The 22281-nt window shown below is 45.4% G+C and overlaps 2 protein-coding genes across 2 annotated transcripts; both read left to right on the top strand.

Annotated features, from left to right (window-relative positions):
- Nucleotides 1–4350: 4350 nt before the first annotated feature.
- On the top strand, nt 4351–7142 carry LOC308585095 (receptor-transporting protein 2-like). Its single transcript, XM_081190663.1, has 2 exons — nt 4351–4694; nt 6044–7142. Exons 1-2 carry the CDS (start codon nt 4534–4536, stop codon nt 6657–6659), a joined length of 777 nt encoding a protein of 258 aa, XP_081046789.1. The 5' UTR covers nt 4351–4533; the 3' UTR covers nt 6660–7142.
- Nucleotides 7143–8524: 1382 nt separating this feature from the next.
- LOC308585072 (receptor-transporting protein 4-like) lies at nt 8525–14270 on the top strand. The gene is made up of 3 exons (XM_081190606.1): nt 8525–9300; nt 9551–10780; nt 13550–14270. The coding sequence occupies exons 1-2, from the start codon at nt 9140–9142 to the stop codon at nt 10365–10367; spliced, it is 978 nt and encodes a 325-aa protein (XP_081046732.1). The 5' UTR covers nt 8525–9139; the 3' UTR covers nt 10368–10780; nt 13550–14270.
- The last annotated feature ends 8011 nt before the right edge of the window (nt 14271–22281 follow it).

Raw genomic sequence — 22281 nt, 5'->3', positions numbered from 1 at the left:
CCGATGCTCCAGATGGCAGACCCTAATCCGGTGGATTTAAATGACAAGAAAGGAGAATTTGACTAGAAGAATTTTATGAGGTTAAGAGCTGTACCTTCCAACTCTACAATTCCATGTATGACAGCTGCTTCCCAACAACCTCTCTCTGGAAGGGGCTTCATTTCTCCTGCCGCTTTGCTGAAGGGGCGCTGCGCAGAGAGGGAGAGAATATATTTTTTCTTCTTCTCCTCCTCTAAAACTAGGTGCGTCTTATGGTCGGGTGCGTCTTATAGAGCGAAAAATATGGTACCCCCCATGGACTATATGGAGTTGGCAGAAATGACTGGCAGAATCCGAGACCAGGGAGAAGAAATGGTGGAAGAAGACTGGAAGAAATTTAAAGATTATCTACAGAAATACTGTAAAATTAATGAATGTTAAAATGATGTTGGACTGAAAATAAGTGGTTTTGGTATTAAGGCTAATAAGAATATGTAAATATAGATAGTTATTTGGATGAAAATATATAGTTATAATAGGTTAAGAATATAGAGCAAAGATAAATGAAAGAGGGTAAGGATTTGCTGAAAGGACTTTGTAAACGGGAATACAAAAAGGGGAGGTGTGAGGAGGTCAAGGAAATAAGCAAATGAACTTAAAGATATTGAAAAATGGATTATTTTTTTAAAGATATCTTTCTTTGTATCACACTGTTTTTCTTTTTCTTCTTTTTTCTTTCTTTTTAGTCTCTTTTTGGTAACTTTCTTGTTAGCTGTCTTTTTTTTTCTTCTTCTTTTCTTTTTTGTATGTGTAATTGTTGGTTTAATTATTTTTAACTTTTAAAAAAACTTATGTTTAGTGTAAAATCTCAATAAATATTCTATAAAAAAAGAAAAGAAAAATATGGTACCCCCCATAGTCTATCACTGACTAGAATCTCCAGCCCATACCTCAGAACCCATTGAAACAATACAAAGGAGAAAGATAGGTAGGTAGATAAAAACAAATGCTTCATTGTGAACATGAACATGATGCATCTGCTGGTTTGCTGCCAGGACACGTTCAAGGCACTTGTGGTGATTCACAAAGTCCTAAACAACTTGGGGACAAAGTAGTTTAAGGACCTGACTCCTTATGCTCTACCTCGATCTCCAAGAACTTCTGCACCCATGAGGTTCAGCTGAACTTCCCTGGGGCTGAGGCCCTGCCCTATAGAATTTGCTACCAGCAGAATCATAGAACTATAGAAGTGTAGAGTTGGTCCAACACCTACAGTGCAGGAATCTTTTTGCCCAACATGGGGCTCAAACCCAGTACCCGGAGATTGATAGTCTGAGCTATTGATCCTTCAGCAGTAACCACCCAGGCCTGCTTTTAGATAACTTCTAAAAACTGTACTATTGTTTGGACAGGGCACTGCAATATGAATTACCCCTTTTACCCAATCAGTACTAATGTAAAAAAAAGAAGCAAAAAGCCCCTGTGAAATATACTCAGAGTCGAGAGTGGATTTCATGCTCTTTATTCAGCTCATAGTGATGAGGAGGAATTGAAGTTTCCCCAAAGTATCTGCTTTATATACATTATTTACACAATGGGCCCCACGTGATTGGCTAATTCCGGGATTCTGCTGTAGGCCAATCAGGTTGTGGATTCACTTCCATCTGGAGCTGGATTGGGTGGCTCCTGCGGACCAATCAGACTGCTGCATTCTGAATCCTATTGTTCTAGGACCAATCAGACTGCTGCCTTTTGGATCCTATTCAACTGAGTACATAACACCCTGCCTTTACATGTCACCAGATTCAGGTCCTATACTTGCTTACTTACCTGCCCACCTGTCCTGCAGCCTTTCAGTCTTTCCCACCCCCCTGAAAGGTGTCCTTTCAAAGCCTCCTGAGTTTGTGCAGCCAAACGATTCTGGAGGCAGGCGCAGCTGTGGCAGCAGAAAAATGCTGACTTGAAAAAAGGCCTCTGGCTGCTTCTCAGAACTGTGAAGCACCCCATGTGGGCAAGCCTCAGTCGCCGGGAGCTATGAGAGCAGAAAACCACCCGGCTCTCTTGGCATGGGCATGACTAGGTGTCGCTGTGACGCCCAATCAGCATCCGAGGTATTGGTGGTCGGAAGTGGGGTTGTTCTGTTACACCACAGGAAATTGCGTGCATTTCCTGCAAAGGGGTGAAGTGTGGTTGCTGGCGTGTCGTTGAGCAAGGAGAGCCAGACCATGCAAATGTGGCCTTGTGTGGGTTTTGAGTAGGTGTGGAAATGAGACTCCCTGTCATAGCTGTCAGCTTACAGATTTGAAAATAAGGGACCAGCAGCCTTGAAAATAAGGGATCAGCAGCCAAAATAAGGGATTTTCCAAGGGGCACAGATGTTCGACTTCTGAGCCCCTCCGAGCCAAAGGCAGAAAGCCCAGCCAGCAGCAAAATGAAGCCTCAAGCGGTGGTTCCCACAGCGCAGCAACCCGGCAAAGGGGATGCAGCAAGGAAAACCACCGTCACCTCTCTGCTGGGAAGCGCTGAGCAAAGGCGAGTCCCCAGGCAACGTGGCCGATTTGATCGGCACAAGGCATGCAAGCTCCACCCCCCAGTCGTTCTCAGACTCCTTATTGGGTGAGCAACGCAGCCAAGCAACACAGTTGGAGCCTCCCTCCTCCCTGGCCGGCAGGGAGGGAGGAAGAGGAGCTGCTTTCTTTGAAACCCGGGAAATTTAAGGGACATCATCAATAAGGGACAGCAGCAGGACATGGCGCTGGGATAAGGGAATGTCCCGCCAAATAAGGGATGCTTGACAGCTATGAATGAGACTCCTTGTGGGTCAGACAACGTGTTTTGCTTTTAGAAAGCAAGAAGGCAGGGGAAGGTGAATCGTACTTCATTTCTGGCTCCAATTCAAGGTAAATCATAGAATTGTAGACTTGGAAGGGGCCACGAGAGTCATCTAGTCCAGCCCTCTGAAATGCAGGAATCTCAATTAAAGCAACCAGGACAGGAGGCCATCTAGCCTCTGCTTAAAAAGCTCCGAGGAAGGAGAGTCCTCCACCTGAATATAATTCTCTGGACACATTCTCCAGACTTGTAAGGGTTTGGGGAGCAGGGATTCAAGCACATAACCAGGACATTTGGGTTTGCACAACTAAAGTGGAGTAAAGTTCTCTATCTCCCTAGAGCAACAAAAGCACTTTTTGATAGAAAGGAGTATAAAAACATAAAAAGAGCCTGCTGAATCGGGAAAACGGGTGACCGTCTAGTCCAGGATCCTGTTCTCACAGTTGTCAACCAGGTGTCCCAGTGAGAAACCAGGGGACTCTCCTCTCCTGCAGTTTCCATAAGAATAAGAATAATTTATAATTTATACCCTGCCCATCTGGCTGGGCTTCCCCAGCCACTTTCGGCGGCTTCCAACAGAACACTAAAATACAATAACCTATTAAACATTAAAAGCTTCCCTAAACAGGGCTGCCTTCAGATGTCATCTAAAAGTCTGGTAGTTGTTTTTCTCTTTGACATCTGTTGGGAGGGCGTTCCACAGGGTGGGTGCCACCACCAAGAAGGCCCTCTGCCTGGTTCCCTGTAACTTCGCTTCTTGCAGTGAGGGAACTGCCAGAAGGCCCCCGGAGCTGGACCCCAGTGTCTGGGCAGAACGATGGAGGTGGAGACGCTCCTTCAGGTATACTGGACCGAGGCCATTTAGGGCTTTAAAGGTCAGCACGAACACTTTGAATTGTGCTTGGAAACGTACTGGGAGCCAATGTAGGTCTTTCAAGATCGGTGTTATGTGGTCTCGGCGGCTGCTCCCAGTCACCAGTCTAGCTGCTGCATTCTGGATTAGTTGTAGTTTCTGGGTCACCTTCAAAGGTAGCCCCATGTAGAGCGCATTGCAGTAGTCCAAGCAAGAGATAACTAGAGCATGCACCACTCTGGTGAGACAGTCTGCGGGCAGGTAGGGTCTTAGCCTGCGTACCAGGTGGAGCTGGTAGACAGCTGCCCTGGACACAGATTTGACCTGCGCCTCCATGGACAGCTGTGAGTCCAAAATGTCTCCCAGGCTGCGCACCCGGTCCTTCAGGGGCACAGTTACCCCATTCAGGACCAGGGAGTCCTCCACACCCGCCCGCCCCCTGTCCCCCCAAAACAGTACTTCTGTCTTGTTAGGGGTCCCAGTAGGGGCTGTGACATGGCCCTAGCCCATGCCCAGGCTTCGGACAGTATTCACACCCCAGATCCCTTTAACATGATACCCTTACTGAGGAGGGGCTGGAGAAGGCAATAACCTCCCCTCCAGCCAACCAAAGGCTTACCCAATGCAATGCCGCCCACCGATAAAGAGGTGAGTGGACTTGTCCCAAATTCCTCGCAGTTGACTTTGAACCTCTGGTGTTGTTAACTCTTGGCTGAGTTTCGTTTCACAAACGGTCAGCTTGTGAGAGTGAGGAAAACAAAGCAGGGAATCACAAACGGCAGCCACCTTCTCACTGCATCCCATTCTGGCCTCTGCAAAAAAGACCACAATCACCTTTGTCATTAAGCAACGCCGATCGGCAAAGAAGCATGAAAAGGCTCACGATGGATTTTTGGAGACGGGTTTTTAAGAAGCAGATGCATGAGGCGAAGCCAAATGATTTCTGGAGGCTGACAATGGATCTGAGGCTTAACTTCCACAGTGTAGAACCCGGATGGACAGAAACATTTCAGGAGCATGCTCATGGAAGGTAAAACAAAAAATAAACAAAGCTTCTGCCAGATAGCTAATATTTTTGTAATGCGCAGGAACATAGAGAGCTGCCTTTTCCTGATTCAGAGCATTGGCTCATCTAGCACTCTGCTCTCTCCCCTGGCCGGCTGCGGTTCTCCAGGGTTCCAGGTAGGGTTCTCTCTTGGCCCTAAATGGAATCGTGGAATACTAGAGTTGGGAGGGACCCCCAAGTCTTCTAGTCCAATCCCCTGCAATGCCATTGGGGATAGAAAGTGGGACATTCTTTGTGCGGACTCTCTGCTCCTGATCTACGTCACATCCCATATTGTGCTCCAGCATACCTGCAGAGTGAGCCCAGCTGGGAGTTTATTGTGGGATTGATAGTGCTTACGCACACAGGGTTTTTGCAGCATCTGTACCATGTCAACGTCCTCAAAATGCCAAGATCTCTCTCTCTCTCTCTCTCTCTCTCTCTCTCTCTCTCTCTCTCTCTCTCTCTCTGAATTTCCTCTTCCCATGAAAAACCGTATTTTTCGCTCTATAGGGCGCACCGGACCATAGGGCACTCCTAGATTTTAGGGGGAGGGAAAATAAAGAATCCCCCCCCCCCAGCCCCAAAGAGCAAAGAAGCCAAGACAGCGAGCGGGATCCATCCCGCTCGCTGTCTTGGCTTTCTCTTTAGCCGCGTGCAGCCTCTCCAGCCGGGAGAGGCTGTGCGCGGCTTTGGCAGAAGCCAAGAGCTTGCTTCTATCCGCAAGCCTTCTGAGCCCAGCGGGAACTCCGCCGGGCTCCGAAGGCTTGTGGGTAGCTGCCTGAAGCCCAGGGTGCGCAGCGGGAGTTGGTGCTGTGCTCCCCAGGTTTCAGGCTGCAGGCTGCTGTCCGCAAGCCTTCGGAGCCCGGCGGATAGCTGCCTGAAGCCCGGGGTGCGCAGCCTGCATTCACTCCATAGGACTCACACACATTTCCCCTTCATTTTTGGAGGGGGAAAAGTGCGTCCTATAGAGCGAACAATACGGTAAGTAGAAAAAACCTGTTATAATCTGCTGTGGAAGCTCATTAGCTCATAGGGGGCAGTTTTTCTCATTTGATATGATGTTTTGGTGGATGTTCTCTCTATCACAACACCTTTGCTCTCCTTTCCTTCTCACCTGATATCAGGTGCCCCACTTGTGGGGCAAGTGGGTATGGCTGGGGAAGAACCACTGGGAGGAGGAGTCACTGAGTACTTTAAAACCATTGTTCTCTATGGGCAATTAGCTGCAGGTTACAATGTACGATAAGCAAGGTCCACGCTTCAGGAGAGCATCAACAGAAGTACCAAATTCTGCTTGCTCCCTGCCCCCTCCCCTTCTCTCTCCCTGCTAGATTTACCTGTTCCGGATGCCTCCACAGCTGGTCCTCGCACCAAGTTCTTATCCTGTTCCACATGCAATGGGACAGTTCTGAGAGGCAAGGACACGTCAAGATGAAGCCCTTGGGTCAACGATGCCACGAATGCTCTCTGGACACGTACGAAGAGCCACAGTTCTCCGAGGATGACGTTGCCGACATCTTGAAGGAGTTGATCCTCGATATCAGGGAGAATTGCTATGGGGAGCAGGTTGACCGCAGTCAGCTCTCTAAGGTGGTCTGTCACGAGGGTGGTCCGCATAAGCGTGAGTTTTGTGAAGGGTGCCAGCTGGGAATCCACAAAGGGCAACAAGGGCGGTCGAAGCAAGCAGAGCACCGCGGGAAACCCCAAAGCACAGGGTGTCCGGCGACCATTATACAGATAGAAACACCAAGTCCATCATTCCTGGCGTCCTCAGCCCCATCATTCACAGGTTCCTCAGCCCCATCATTCGCAAGGTCCTCAGCCCCATCCTTCACAGGGTCCTCAGCCCCATCATTCACAGGGTCCTCAGTCCCTATACAAAATTGCAATTGCTGCCTATGTTTTATAATTATAATTATAATTTTCATTGTCTGGTACTGGGGATAGCAGAGCAGGCGGCATATTTAAACTGCAGTGTTAATTCCGCAACCCACCCCTTGCTGGCTTGGCCTGCCGTGACTTTATAAGCCCTGCCGCCTGCTGTACAAAAGCTGCTGAATGTCTGCAAAGGCTTTTCTGTATTCTGAAACGATTACACCAGTGGCAAATTGTGACGGATCAGAACAGCTCTGGTGTAAGATTCACCTTTTCTTCCCTTTTATTTCTTTGCTACTCGAATAGAATGTCGTTCAATCAATCAATCGACCCTTGTGTGATCAGCTGCTCGTTAGAGGCAAATCAGAACACATCTTTTATAGTAGTTAAAACACAGCAAACCAAGAGTCATAAAACATCTGAACATTCTCAAAACATAGACACCTTTCTACAAACATAAGGAAAGGTTACAGGCCATGAGAAGCAGCTGAGCAGCTGGATGGCAAAACTATTGCAATAGTTTTAATAAATGCTGGGTCCCACCTGGATACAGGACTTGAATTAGTTTCCATGGTTTATTTAGCAAGTGGTCCCTCACCTGGGGAAACAACAAGGTGATATAGAAGTGAATTCTTTTGGATGTGGAGTGGCTAGCCCCCCCATTTTTTTTTAATGGCCACCCACGTAATGCAGTAGTGCCTGACAGACAGAATGCGAACAGGTGAACTTTCCCCATAACTGCATTTCCATACTACAAAAGGCTTAACCTTTGAATTTCAGATTCAAAGGGTTTTCCTTCATGTGTTGACCAGTGACCATCAACATCTTTGTACGTCTTAACAACTCTCTCTCCCCTCCCCCTGTCCCGCCGATTCCCTGGTCTGGCAGACAAGCTTAAACTGCATTTTTTAAAACACTGCAACACTGTCTCTCCCTAGGTGAAGACTTCGAGCATTTAGTAATTCCTAACATATACTAACTCTAACTATGGGCGTCCCAAAACTGTACAGCATTGTACAGATTGGGCAATGGACAGGTGGCCACCCAACCTCTGCTTAAAAACCTCCAAGGAAGGAGAGTCCACCCCCTGAATATAATTTTCTGGACACATTCTGTTAGTTTCTGTTTCCCACTGAGCAGTTGTGTGGAGTCACAGGACTCTGTTTACATTCCTGGGATTCCATACTATTGGAGTCTCACGGGAAAGGAGATGGGATGTGACGTTAGTGGGTTCCCTGTTTCCTTTGTTCCTTTGTTCAGTTGCTCTCTGCTCTCACAGAGAGAGGATGTATTTTTCTTTGCTCTCTGCGTAGCTTAGAAATAAAGCATAGCATGTTGCCAAACCACTCGTCTCTTCCCTGTGCTGGGAACTCTGCTGGATAGAATGTGCCTGAGGCTCAGGTCATTAAACATGCCGGGAGGCGATTCTGAAGGCTCGGCTAAGAGGAAGATGAGGCTTTAGCAGCTTGGCCAAGCGGAGATTCCAACACATTCTCCAGACCGAAAGGGTTTTGGGAGACAGGGATTGAAGCACATACCCAGGACGTTTAGTTTTGCACAATTAAAATGGAGCAAGGTTCTCTGTCTCCCCAGGGCAACAAAAGCATGTTTTAAAAGAAAGGAGTATAAAAACATAAAAAAGAGCGTGCTGGATTGGGAAAATGGGTAACCCTCTAGTCCAGGATCCTGTTCTCACAGTGGTCAACCAGATGCCCCAATGGGAAACCGGGAAGCAGGACTTGAGCTTCCCAGGGAACTCTCCTCTCCTGCAGTTTCCAGGTATACAGTGGTACCTTGGGTTAAGAACTTAATTCATTCCGGAGGTCTGTTCTTAACCTGAAACCATTCTTAAATTGAGATACCACTTTAGCTAATAGGGCCTCCTGCTTCCACCGTGCTGCCGGAGCACGATTTCTGTTCTTATCCTAAAGCAAAGTTCTTAACCCAAGGTACTATTTCTGGGTTAGCAGAGTCTGTAACCTGAAGCGTCTGTAACCTGAAGCATCTGTAATCCATGGTACCACTGTACTGGTATCCGAAAGCATTACTTTCTTCAACCATCACAGCTTTTAAAACACAATAACAAGAAAGAATTGAAACCACCAGTGACATACTGATTGATAATTTCTGGAGGAAGGATCAAGGCAGTTAACAGTAAGTGCAATGTTCATTGGAGCTATTAGCTAAAACACAAAATAGTATACAAAGAAGCTTAGAAATGTTACCTTGGCCACTACGGAAGTACGCTGTATACTATTGTATTGCAAGTAAACTAAATAGGTAATAAAAGCTATTGTTGGCTATCCATGCCACCTGGAAACTACAGAAAGAGTTGTCCCAAAGTCCTCACAGTTGACTTTGAACCTCTGGTGTTGTTAACTCTTGGCTGAGTTTCGTTTTGCAAATGTACGGACCGGTCAGCTTGTGAGAGTGAGGAAAGCAAAGCAGGGAATCACAAACAGCACCCACCTTCTCACTGCATCCCATTCTGGCATCTGCAAAAAAGACCACAATCACCTTTGTCATTAAGCAACACCGATCGGAAAAGAAACATGAATAGGCTCACGATGGATTTTTGGAGACGGGTTTTTAAGAAGCAGATGAATGAGGTGAAGCCAAATGATCTCTGGAGGCTGACAATGGATCGCAGGATTGAATTCCACAGCGTGGAACCTGGATGGACAGAAACATTTCAGGAGCATGCTCATGGAAGGTAAAAAACAAACAAACAAAGCTTCTACCAGATAGCTAATATTTTTGTAATGCGCTGGAACATAGAGAGCTGCCTTTTCCTGAATCAAAGCATTGGTCCATCTAGCCCTGGGCTGTCTCCCCTGACTGGCTGTGGTTCTCCAGGGTTCCATGTAGGGTTCTCCTGAGGTCCACGCTTCAGGAGAGCCTCAACAGAAGTACCAAATTCTGCTTGCTCCCCCTCCCATCATCTCCCCCTCTCTCCCTGCTAGATTTACCTGTTCCGGATGCTGGCACAGCTGGTCCTCATACCAAGTTCTTATCCTGTTCCACATGCAATGGGACAGTTCTGAGAGGCAAGGACACGTCAAGATGAAGCCCTTGGGTCAACGGTGCCACGAATGCTCTCTGGACACGTACGAAAAGCCACGGTTCTCCGAGGACGACGTTGCCGACATCTTGAAGGAGTTGATCCTCGACATCAGGGAGAATTGCTATGGGGAGCAGGTTGACCGCAGTCAGCTCTCTAAGGTGGTCTGTCACGAGGGTGGTCCGCATAAGCGCGAGTTTTGTGAAGGGTGCCAGCTGGGAATCCACAAAGGGCAACATGGGCGGTCGAAGCAAGCAGAGCACCGCGGGAAACCCCAAAGCACAGGGTATCCAGCGACCATTATACAGATAGAAACACCAAGTCCATCATTCACAGGGTCCTCAACTCCATCATTCCCCTGGTCTTCAGCCCCATCATTCCCAAGGCCCTCAGCCCCATCATTTACAGGGTCCTCAGCCCCATCATTCTCCTGGTCCTCAGCCCCATCATTCCCAAGGCCCTCAGCCCCATCATTCACAGGGTCTTCAGCCCCATCATTCCCCTGGTCCTCAGCCCCATCATTCCCAAGGCCCTCAGCCCCATCAATCACAGGGTCTTTACCCCCATCCTCCACAGGATCCTTGGCCCCATCCTCCACAGGGTCCTCAGCCCCAACACAGGGTTGCAATTACTGTCTTTGGTCTGTGATTCTAATTATAGCAGTATTTATAATTTCAATTATAATTTTCACTGCCTATATGCTTTCTTTCATTACCTAACTGGTTCCATTGATAGCAGAGCAGGCAGGGAACTTAAACTGCAATGCAAATTCAGGCACCCACCCCTGCTGGCTTGGCCTGCCGTGACTTTAGAAGCCCTGCCGCCTCCTGTACAAAAGCTGCCGAATGTCTGAATATGCCTTTCTGTATTCTGAAACGATTACACCAGTGGTAAATTGTGACGGTGTAAGATTCGCCTTTTCTTCCCTTTTATTTCTTTGCTACTTGAATAGAATGTCATTCAATCAATCAATCAATCAATCAATCAAGTATACTGTTGTGTGATCAGCTGCTAGTTGTGTGATCAGCAAATCAGAACACAGCTTTTATAGTAGTTCAAACAATGAGTCATAAAACATCTGAACATTCTTCAAACATAAACCCCCTTCTACATACATCAGGAAAGGTTACAGGTCATAATATTATAAGACTTTGAAGGACTTTCTGATACAACCTTTGCTGGAGGTTTGTAACCAGATTATGGAGGGGAAGAGGGCACCGGAAACGTGGAAAGAAGCATTCATCACATTGATACCAAAGTCAGAATTGGAAAAGACCCAGCTTAAGAACTACCGTCCCATCTCACTCCTGAATGTGGATTACAAAATATTTGCAGACATTTTAGCAAGTAGACTTAAAAAAGTACTAAATGAAGTAATTCACAAGGACCAAGCAGGCTTTCTCCCTGGTAGACATATGTCTGATAACACCAGGAACATCATTGACATATTGGAGCTTTTGCGGATTAGGAACACAAGGGCGGCTCTAATTTTTATTGATGCGGAGAAAGCATTTGACAACATTTCTTGGATGTTCATGAAGAAAAATTTGAAAGGGATGGGAGTGGGGCGGGGGTTTGAAAATGGATTAGAAGCAATTTATTCAGAACAAAAAGCTAAACTGATAGTGAACAATGTGGTGTCGGAGGAGTTCAAAATTGAAAAAGGGACACGACAGGGGTGCCCCCTATCTCCTCTGTTATTTATCTCGGTCCTGGAGGTGTTGCTGAACATGATTAGGGAGGACCGGTTGGTGCAGGGTATAGTGGTCGGAGCGAAACAGTACAAATTGAAAGCTTTTGCAGATGACCTAGTTTTAACATTACAGGAGCCAGAATCTAGTACAAAAAGAGTTCTTGAACTTATCTTGGAGTTTGGTCGGGTGGCGGGATTCAAGTTAAACAAACAAAAAACCAAGGTTTTGGTCAAAAATTTGACACCTACAGAGATAGAGGGGTACCAGAAAGAAACAGAACTAAGTGTGGTTAAAAAAGTGAAGTACCTGGGGGTATTTTTGTCCACCAAAAACTTAAACTTATTCAAAGACAATTATGAAAAATGTTGGTTGGAAATTAAAAAGGACTTGGATACCTGGTCAAGATTGAAACTTACCTTGTCAGGGCGAATCGCAGCTATAAAGATGTGTGTCTTGCCGAAAATGTTATTCTTATTTCAAACCCTACAGGTCGTGGACAGAATGGAATGTTTCGGAAAATGGCAGAAGGCTATATCTAAGTTTGTCTGGCAGGGCAAAAAGCCCCGAATAAAATTTAAAATACTAACGGATTCAAAAGAAAGAGGGGGGTTTGCCCTGCCGGATTTAAGGCTATACTATGAAGCTGCAGCCTTCTGCTGGTTGAAGGATTGGTTTCTGTTGGAGAACACCGATGTCCTAGATCTGGAAGGGTTTGACAATGTTTATGGCTGGCATGCATACTTGTGGTATGACAAGGCGAAGGTTCATAAATTGTTTAAAAACCATATTGTCAGAAAATCAATTTTTGCCGTCTGGATGAAGTATAAGGATTTGCTGGAGGGTAAGACCCCGAGGTGGTTATCACCAGTGGAAGCCAAGGTCTCCAAAAAAAGGCCCAATATGGAGGCCTACTGGCCAAAATATTGGGAATTAATTGAAAGAGTCGGAGACAATTGGAAGCTCCAAAGCCAAGACAAATTAAAAAGTAAGGTGCGAGATTGGTTACATTATGCTCAAATTCAAGAGGTTTTTAAAATGGATAAAAAAGTTGGTTTCCAGGTGGAGAAATCGAAACTTGAGACGGAGTTATTAGAACCAAAAACTAAGGTACTTTCGAGAATGTATAACTTGCTGCTTAAATGGAACACACAGGATGAGACAGTTAAATCTGCTATGATAAAATGGGCACAGGATGTAGGACATAACATCATGTCCGAGGACTGGGAAAGGTTATGGAACACCGGTATGAAATTTACGGCATGTAGTGCCTTGAAAGAGAACATTATGAAAATGGTATACCGGTGGTACATGACCCCAGTCAAGCTTGCAAAAATATACCACCTGTCTGATAACAAATGTTGGAAATGTAAGGAGGTAGAAGGGACATTCTTTCACCTCTGGTGGACCTGTCCGAAAGTAAAGGCCTTCTGGGAAATGATATATAACGAATTGAAAAAGGTATTTAAATATACCTTTCCCAAGAAACCAGAGGCTTTTCTTCTGGGCATGGTGGACCGGAAGGTGTTAAAGAAGGACAGAACTTTGTTTATGTATGCAACCACAGCAGCAAGGATTCTTATCGCAAAGTACTGGAAGACACCAGATTTACCCACACTGGAGGACTGGCAGACGCAGTTGTTGGATTATATGGAGTTGGCAGAAATGACTGGCAGAATCCGAGATCTGAGCGAAGAAACAATGGAGGAGGAATGGAAAAAATTTAAGGACTATTTGCAAAAATACTATAAGTTGCTTGAATGTTAAGATTGTGCATGACTAGGAATCACTATGCTTCTGCAAGTTTGACTAGGCAAATGATAAAGTAAGTTATGACAAAAAAAAAATGAGACAAATTTGAAACAAATATATTATGTTTATTATAAAGGTATTAAAATTAAATTACAAACTTCTGAAATTGGTAACATAATAAATCTGAGGATATAACAAGTGGTGAAACAAGGTAATAAATTGCTGACATTGATAGATTAAAGAATGCAATGTTGGGAGGATGTGAGGAGGTCCAATAGAAAGTAATTTGTTGAAAGATGACTTGAAACATATTTAATTTTTTCTTCTTTTTCTATCTTTTCTATATATAAAAATTGTTTCTTGCATGTTGCCATGTAAATGAACCTGTGAACCTATGAAAAGAAACGCAATAAAAAAACTTTAAAAAAAAAGAAATAAAAAAAAAGGAAAGGTTACAGGTCATGAGAAGTAACCGAGCAGCTGGTTGGCAAGCCTGTGCTATTGGAATGATTTTAATAAATGCTTTGTCCCTCCTGGATACGGGACTTGAATTTGCTTCCGTGGTTTATTTAGCAGGTGGTCCCTCACCTGGGGAATGAACAAGCTGATATAGAAGTGACTTCTTTTGCAGGTGGAGTGGATGGTCACCCCCCATTTTTTTTAAATAGCCACCCACTTAATACAGTGTCCGGCAGATAGAATGTGAACAGGTGAACTTTCCCCATAATTCCATTTCCATACTAGAAAAAGCTTAACCTTTGAATTTCAGCAAATTCAAAGGTCTTCCTTCATGTGTTGACCATCAACATCTTTGTACGTCTTAACAGCTCTCTGCCCATCCCACCCTCCCGTCCGACGATGCCCTGGTCTGGCAGACAAGCTTAAACTGCATGTTTTTATTTTACACTGTGGCACTGTCTCCCCCCCCAAGTGAAGACTTCAAGCATTTAGTAATTCCTAACATTTACTAACTCTAACTATGGGTGCCCCAAAACTGTATACCATTGTACTGCAAGTTAACTATCCAGTGAATAATTAAGGAGTTCCTGATTTCTACCTTCTAAGCCTCTTTGCAAAGTTTTCCCATGTTGCATTTGCCATTTGGTTGGGGGCAGCAATGGCAAACTTGTTTTTGTTTTAAGATTTTAAAATAAGAACATATTTTGTTTTAATGGGGCTGCATATAATCAGGGCAGCAGTTGAAGAAGGAGCAAAAAGGGTTTTCTTGTGTGTGTGTGTGTGTTTCTTGTGGCTGATTAGCTGTTTTCCCTGTGTAAAGGTCAGAGGGGGCAGGGTTTCTGTTGAGGCAGGGGATTAGCTGTGGGAGGAGCTTATCAGAGTTTGTAGGGCAGCAGTTGAAGAAGGAGCAAAAAGGGTTTTCTTGTGTGTGTGTGTGTGTTTCTTGTGGCTGATTAGCGGTTTTCCCTGTGTAAAGGTCAGAGGGGGCAGGGATTCTGTTGAGGCAGGGGATTAGCTGTGGGAGGAGCTTATCAGAGTTTGTAGGGCAGCAGTTGAAGAAGGAGCAAAAAGGGTTTTCTTGTGTGTGTGTGTTTCTTGTGGCTGATTAGCTGTTTTCCCTGTGTAAAGGTCAGAGGGGGCAGGGTTTCTGTTGAGGCAGGGGATTAGCTGTGGGAGGAGCTTATCAGAGTTTGTAGGGCAGCAGTTGAAGAAGGAGCAAAAAGGGTTTTCTTGTGTGTGTGTGTGTGTTTCTTGTGGCTGATTAGCTCTTTTCCCTGTGTAAAGGTCAGAGGGGGCAGGGTTTCTGTTGAGGCAGGGGATTAGCTGTGGGAGGAGCTTATCAGAGTTTGTAGGGCAGCAGTTGAAGAAGGAGCAAAAAGGGTTTTCTTGTGTGTGTGTGTGTGTTTCTTGTGGCTGATTAGCTGTTTTCCCTGTGTAAAGGTCAGAGGGGGCAGGGTTTCTGTTGAGGCAGGGGATTAGCTGTGGGAGGAGCTTATCAGAGTTTGTAGGGCAGCAGTTGAAGAAGGAGCAAAAAGGGTTTTCTTGTGTGTGTGTGTGTGTTTCTTGTGGCTGATTAGCTCTTTTCCCTGTGTAAAGGTCAGAGGGGGCAGGGTTTCTGTTGAGGCAGGGGATTAGCTGTGGGAGGAGCTTATCAGAGTTTGTAGGGCAGCAGTTGAAGAAGGAGCAAAAAGGGTTTTCTTGTGTGTGTGTGTGTGTGTTTCTTGTGGCTGATTAGCTGTTTTCCCTGTGTAAAGGTCAGAGGGGGCAGGGTTTCTGTTGAGGCAGGGGATTAGCTGTGGGAGGAGCTTATCAGAGTTTGTAGGGCAGCAGTTGAAGAAGGAGCAAAAAGGGTTTTCTTGTGTGTGTGTGTGTGTTTCTTGTGGCTGATTAGCTGTTTTCCCTGTGTAAAGGTCAGAGGGGGCAGGGTTTCTGTTGAGGCAGGGGATTAGCTGTGGGAGGAGCTTATCAGAGTTTGTAGGGCAGCAGTTGAAGAAGGAGCAAAAAGGGTTTTCTTGTGTGTGTGTGTGTGTTTCTTGTGGCTGATTAGCTGTTTTCCCTGTGTAAAGGTCAGAGGGGGCAGGGTTTCTGTTGAGGCAGGGGATTAGCTGTGGGAGGAGCTTATCAGAGTTTGTAGGGCAGCAGTTGAAGAAGGAGCAAAAAGGGTTTTCTTGTGTGTGTGTGTGTGTTTCTTGTGGCTGATTAGCTCTTTTCCCTGTGTAAAGGTCAGAGGGGGCAGGGTTTCTGTTGAGGCAGGGGATTAGCTGTGGGAGGAGCTTATCAGAGTTTGTAGGGCAGCAGTTGAAGAAGGAGCAAAAAGGGTTTTCTTGTGTGTGTGTGTGTGTTTCTTGTGGCTGATTAGCTGTTTTCCCTGTGTAAAGGTCAGAGGGGGCAGGGTTTCTGTTGAGGCAGGGGATTAGCTGTGGGAGGAGCTTATCAGAGTTTGTAGGGCAGCAGTTGAAGAAGGAGCAAAAAGGGTTTTCTTGTGTGTGTGTGTGTGTTTCTTGTGGCTGATTAGCTCTTCTCCCTGTGTAAAGGTCAGAGGGGGCAGGGTTTCTGTTGAGGCAGGGGATTAGCTGTGGGAGGAGCTTATCAGAGTTTGTAGGGCAGCAGTTGAAGAAGGAGCAAAAAGGGTTTTCTTGTGTGTGTGTGTGTGTTTCTTGTGGCTGATTAGCTGTTTTCCCTGTGTAAAGGTCAGAGGGGGCAGGGTTTCTGTTGAGGCAGGGGATTAGCTGTGGGAGGAGCTTATCAGAGTTTGTAGGGCAGCAGTTGAAGAAGGAGCAAAAAGGGTTTTCTTGTGTGTGTGTGTTTCTTGTGGCTGATTAGCGGTTTTCCCTGTGTAAAGGTCAGAGGGGGCAGGGTTTCTGTTGAGGCAGGGGATTAGCTGTGGGAGGAGCTTATCAGAGTTTGTAGGGCAGCAGTTGAAGAAGGAGCAAAAAGGGTGTTCTTGTGTGTGTGTGTGTGTTTCTTGTGGCTGATTAGCTGTTTTCCCTGTGTAAAGGTCAGAGGGGGCAGGGTTTCTGTTGAGGCAGGGGATTAGCTGTGGGAGGAGCTTATCAGAGTTTGTAGGGCAGCAGTTGAAGAAGGAGCAAAAAGGGTTTTCTTGTGTGTGTGTGTTTCTTGTGGCTGATTAGCGGTTTTCCCTGTGTAAAGGTCAGAGGGGGCAGGGTTTCTGTTGAGGCAGGGGATTAGCTGTGGGAGGAGCTTATCAGAGTTTGTAGGGCAGCAGTTGAAGAAGGAGCAAAAAGGGTTTTCTTGTGTGTGTGTGTGTGTTTCTTGTGGCTGATTAGCTGTTTTCCCTGTGTAAAGGTCAGAGGGGGCAGGGTTTCTGTTGAGGCAGGGGATTAGCTGTGGGAGGAGCATATCAGAGTTTGTAGGGCAGCAGTTGAAGAAGGAGCAAAAAGGGTTTTCTTGTGTGTGTGTGTTTCTTGTGGCTGATTAGCGGTTTTCCCTGTGTAAAGGTCAGAGGGGGCAGGGTTTCTGTTGAGGCAGGGGATTAGCTGTGGGAGGAGCTTATCAGAGTTTGTAGGGCAGCGGCGCGCGCCTAGCGGCGCGCGCCTAGCGGCGCGCGCCTAGCGGCGCGCGCAGTTGTATCCATCTTTTAGATTTAGGGGAGCTAGTCTCAAACGTTTGTTGGGGGAGACCTAGGTTTTTTTTTTTTGTGGGCGAAGTTATTTGTCCTGTCTTCAAGCTTTTTATGATGGAGGACCTCTGTAGCCACCCCCAACAACACGATCTCAAGATGGAAGGGGAGGGAACAGCTGCAGTCGCCTGCGATTCCTGCGCAATGTTTGCCATCTTGCCAAAGGTTGCAGGCAGCTTCACCTGCAGCAATTGCATGTTGATTGCCCTTTTAAAAGACAAAGTCCAGCAACTGGAGGAACGTGTAGCTACGCTCCAAAGAATTAGAGAGCTGGAGCTCTTCTTGGAAGCAACAGAGCACACCGTCCCCACCAAGGAGGAGACAGGGGACTCCCCTGAGAAGGAGGCTAGTTCATCAACACAGGAGCCAGATATATGGAGAAACGTGACTCAAAGAAGTAGGAGGCCCAGGGTTCACTCTGATTGTTTAGAAATACACAATCGCTTTGAGGTCCTCTCCCCTAGCATGGAAGACGAAGAGCAGACTCCATTTGAGGATCTCTCCCTCATTACAGTCGATCAGGTATATGAAGACGAGCAGCAAAGTCAGTCCTCAGGGAATGTGCAGGCGACCTTGGAACGGACAGCTCACGGAAGAACCCCGACCAAACCCAAGAGGAGGCGTGTAGTGGTGATAGGGGATTCCCTACTGAGGGGAACAGAAGCAGTGATCTGTGGGCCTGACAAGATGTCTCGGGAGGTGTGCTGTCTCCCCGGGGCTAAGATCCAAGATGTAACTGAACGACTGCAAGGAATCATAAAACCCACTGACAAATACCCCTTCCTCTTGGTTCATGTGGGAACCAATGACACTGCAAGCAATAGCCTCCAGAAGATCAAAAGAGACTACGAGGCTCTCGGCAGGAAATTGAAGCAACTAAATGCACAAATTGTCATCTCGTCTGTCCTCCCAGTTGAACGACGTGGCCCAGGGAGAGAGGGGAAAATAGTGGAAGTGAACAGCTGGCTTCGCAAATGGTGTAAACAGGAACGGTTTGGATTCTTAGATCACGGACTGCAGTTTCTTGAAGATGGACTTCTGGCAAGTGATGGGCTGCACCTCACAACGGTTGGGAGGAATGTTTTTGCCAAAAATCTCAGAAACCTCATCAGGAGGGCTTTAAACTGACTAATGTGGGGGAGGGAGACAGTGCTCCTGAAGGTAGGAGTCTATCAATTAATGAAGATGATCATCCAAATGTCATAGACCAAATGGAGCAAACAGCACGCGGACCTAGTGGTGGGAGGAAAAAATCCTTAAATAAGAGACACGGGGGAATGATTAATGGACTTCAATGTCTGTACACTAATGCGCAAAGCATGGGAAATAAACAAGATGAACTTGAGCTCTTGGTACAGCAAACTAAATATGACATAATAGGCATCACTGAAACCTGGTGGGATAAGTCCCATGATTGGAATGTAATAATGGGGGGATACAATCTATTTCAGAGAAACAGACCAGACAAGAAAGGAGGAGGAGTGGCGTTATATGTCAGGGATGTGTATACCTGTGAAGAGATCCAAGATTTAGAACCTCAAAGCCAATGTGAGAGCATTTGGGTCAAAATTAAGGGAGAGAAGAATAACAGAGACCTCATTGTGGGAGTTTACTATAGATCCCCAAGCCAAACGGAGGACATAGATGATGCCTTCCTGGAACAGATGGCCAAGCATGCAAAAGGAAGGGAGATAGTAGTAATGGGGGACTTCAATTACCCGGATATTTGTTGGATGTCAAACTCAGCCAAGAGCATAAGGTCAAACAGATTCCTCACTGGCCTTGCAGACAACTTCATTGTCCAGAAAGTGGGAGAAGCAACAAGAGGAACAGCCATTTTAGATCTGGTCCTAACCAATGTTGATGACCTGGTTAGTGGGGTAGAAGTGGAAGGATCATTAGGCGCGAGTGATCATGCTCTTCTGAAGTTTACTATACAGCGGAAAGGAGCAGCCAAGCATACTAGGACTCAATTTCTTGACTTTAAGAAAGCCGACTTCATAAAACTTAGGGAAGTGCTGGGTGAGATCCCATGGACAGTAATACTAAAAGGAAAGGGAGTTCATGATGGCTGGGAGTTTGTTAAGAGGGAGATAGTAAAAGCACAATGTCAGGCAATACCAATGAGACGGAAACATGGAAGGTGCCTAAAGAAACCAGGGTGGCTATCTAAAGAACTTTTAACTGAATTAAGATTAAAAAAGGATGTGTACAAAAAATGGAAAAGGGGGGAAACCACCAAAGAGGAATTCAAACAAATAGCCAGCACGTGTAGACACAAAGTCAGAAAAGCTAAAGCACAGAATGAACTCAGGCTCGCTAGAGAGGTTAAAAGCAACAAAAAAGGCTTCTATGGGTATGTTCGTAGCAAAAGGAAGAACAAAGAAACAGTGGGGTCACTCAGAGGAGAAGATGGTGAAATGCAAACAGGGGACACAGAAAGGGCTGAACTCCTCAATGCCTTCTTTGCCTCAGTCTTCTCCGATAAAGAAAACAATGCCCGACCTGAAGAATTTGGAGCAAATGATTCAGCAAAGGAAACACAACCCAGAATAACTAAGGAGACAGTACAAGAATATTTGGCTAGTTTAGATGTATTCAAGTCTCCAGGGCCAGATGAACTGCATCCAAGAGTATTAAAAGAACTGGCAGATGTGATCTCAGAACCACTGGCAGTCATCTTCGAGAAATCCTGGAGAACAGGCGAAGTCCCGGCAGACTGGAGGAGGGCAAATGTTGTCCCTATTTTCAAAAAGGGGAAAAGAGAGGACCCAAATAATTACCGCCCAGTCAGTCTGACATCAATAGCAGGGAAGATTCTGGAGCAGATCATTAAGCAAACAGTCTGTGAGCACCTAGAAAGGAATGCTGTGATCACCAATAGTCAGCATGGATTTCTGAAAAATAAGTCATGTCAGACTAACCTGATCTCGTTTTTTGACAGAATTACAAGCCTGGTAGATGAATGGAACGCAGTGGATATAGCCTACCTTGATTTCAGTAAGGCATTTGACAAGGTGCCCCATGATATTCTTGTAAAGAAGCTGGTAAAATGCGGTCTTGACTCTGCTACCACTCAGTGGATTTGTAACTGGCTGACTGACCGAACCCAAAGGGTGCTCATCAATGGTTCCTCTTCATCCTGGAGAAGAGTGACTAGTGGGGTGCCACAGGGTTCTGTCTTGGGCCCGGTCTTATTTAACATCTTTATCAACGACTTGGATGATGGACTCAAGGGCATCCTGATCAAATTTGCAGATGACACCAAACTGGGAGGGGTGGCTAACACCCCAGAGGACAGGATCACACTTCAAAACGACCTTGACAGATTAGAGAACTGGGCAAAAACAAACAAAATGAATTTTAACAGGGAGAAATGTAAAGTATTGCACTTGGGCAAAAAAAATGAGAGGCACAAATACAAGATGGGTGACACCTGGCTTGAGAGCAGTACATGTGAAAAGGATCTAGGAGTCTTGGTTGACCACAAACTTGACATGAGCCAACAGTGTGACGCGGCAGCTAAAAAAGCCAATGCAATTCTGGGCTGCATCAATAGGAGTATAGCATCTAGATCAAGGGAAGTAATAGTGCCACTGTATTCTGCTCTGGTCAGACCACACCTGGAGTACTGTGTCCAGTTCTGGGCACCACAATTCAAGAAGGACACTGACAAACTGGAACGTGTCCAGAGGAGGGCAACCAAAATGGTCAAAGGCCTGGAAACGATGCCTTATGAGGAACGGCTAAGGGAGCTGGGCATGTTTAGCCTGGAGAAGAGGAGGTTAAGGGGTGATATGATAGCCATGTTCAAATATATAAAAGGATGTCACATAGAGGAGGGAGAAAGGTTGTTTTCTGCTGCTCCAGAGAAGCGGACACGGAGCAATGGATCCAAACTACAAGAAAGAAGATTCCACCTAAACATTAGGAAGAACTTCCTGACAGTAAGAGCTGTTCGACAGTGGAATTTGCTGCCAAGGAGTGTGGTGGAGTCTCCTACTTTGGAGGTCTTTAAGCAGAGGCTTGACAACCATATGTCAGGAGTGCTCTGATGGTGTTTCCTGCTTGGCAGGGGGTTGGACTCGATGGCCCTTGTGGTCTCTTCCAACTCTATGATTCTATGATTCTATGATTCTATGATTCTATATCTCTGCTACCATCTGATTTGATTATTCATTACCTGTTCTGTTTGATCTTAAAAAGAGAGGTCTGTTGTTATTTCTTTCTGAGGTATTACTTGTTCCTGGAAATTTTAAGACATTGAAGGATTGGATAAGAGAAAACTGTTTCAAATGAAAAAAATAAATTGCAAAACAAAAAAACCCTCTTGAATCCTGTGTATTTGTTAAGGATACTTCCAAAATACCTAATGATAATGATAGTAGTGCTAGCAATGGGAGTCAAATCGGTAACTCCCCTCTCCCCAGCAAAAAGGGTTTGTGCAACAGGATTTATTTATTTCATAAAATTTATAATCTGCTTGACTGGAAAAAAAAGGTTGATAGGGGTTTACAAAAAGAATAAAGCAATGAAATTATCAATAAGAGAAATTAACAACAATAATTTAAGACTTTTGAAAAATTAAAATAGCAATAGACTAAAACCAGATTAAAACTTGCATAAACGTTCTAAACATCTGGGTAGGCTTATCTAAACAAAATTAGCTTTCTTTTTTGCAGATTTGTAACACAGGACATTTAACTAGTTATGGAAATAATCAATATATATATAGAAATTCTATAGAAATAGAGTTGACCTGAGGAATAATAATAACAGCATAATGAGATTGCGATTGAATTAAATTGGTTGTTGGGGTCCCTTGAACCCCATAACTGTGACTGGGAAGAAAAGAGAGGAAAAAACAAAGGAAGTCTTGTTAGCACGTAAGAAAAATTCCAAAGTCCATATTAGGGCAATACCTTTATCAGGCTAATGCCCCACCCCAAAGTTGTTGGTTTTTTTTTTTTTAAATGTGCAAGCTTTAGAGTTCTTCAGAATTCTCCATCTAGCCTGATGAAGAGTTCTGAAGAACTCAAAAGCTTTCATACTATTTTCTAGCCCTGGCATGCCCTGTGTTAGCTGATGGTC

The sequence above is a fragment of the Podarcis bocagei genome, assembly GCF_964188305.1.
Source record: "Podarcis bocagei genome assembly, chromosome: 4".
Lineage (NCBI taxonomy): Eukaryota > Metazoa > Chordata > Lepidosauria > Squamata > Lacertidae > Podarcis > Podarcis bocagei.
This window is presented reverse-complemented; position numbering and strand designations above follow the sequence as displayed.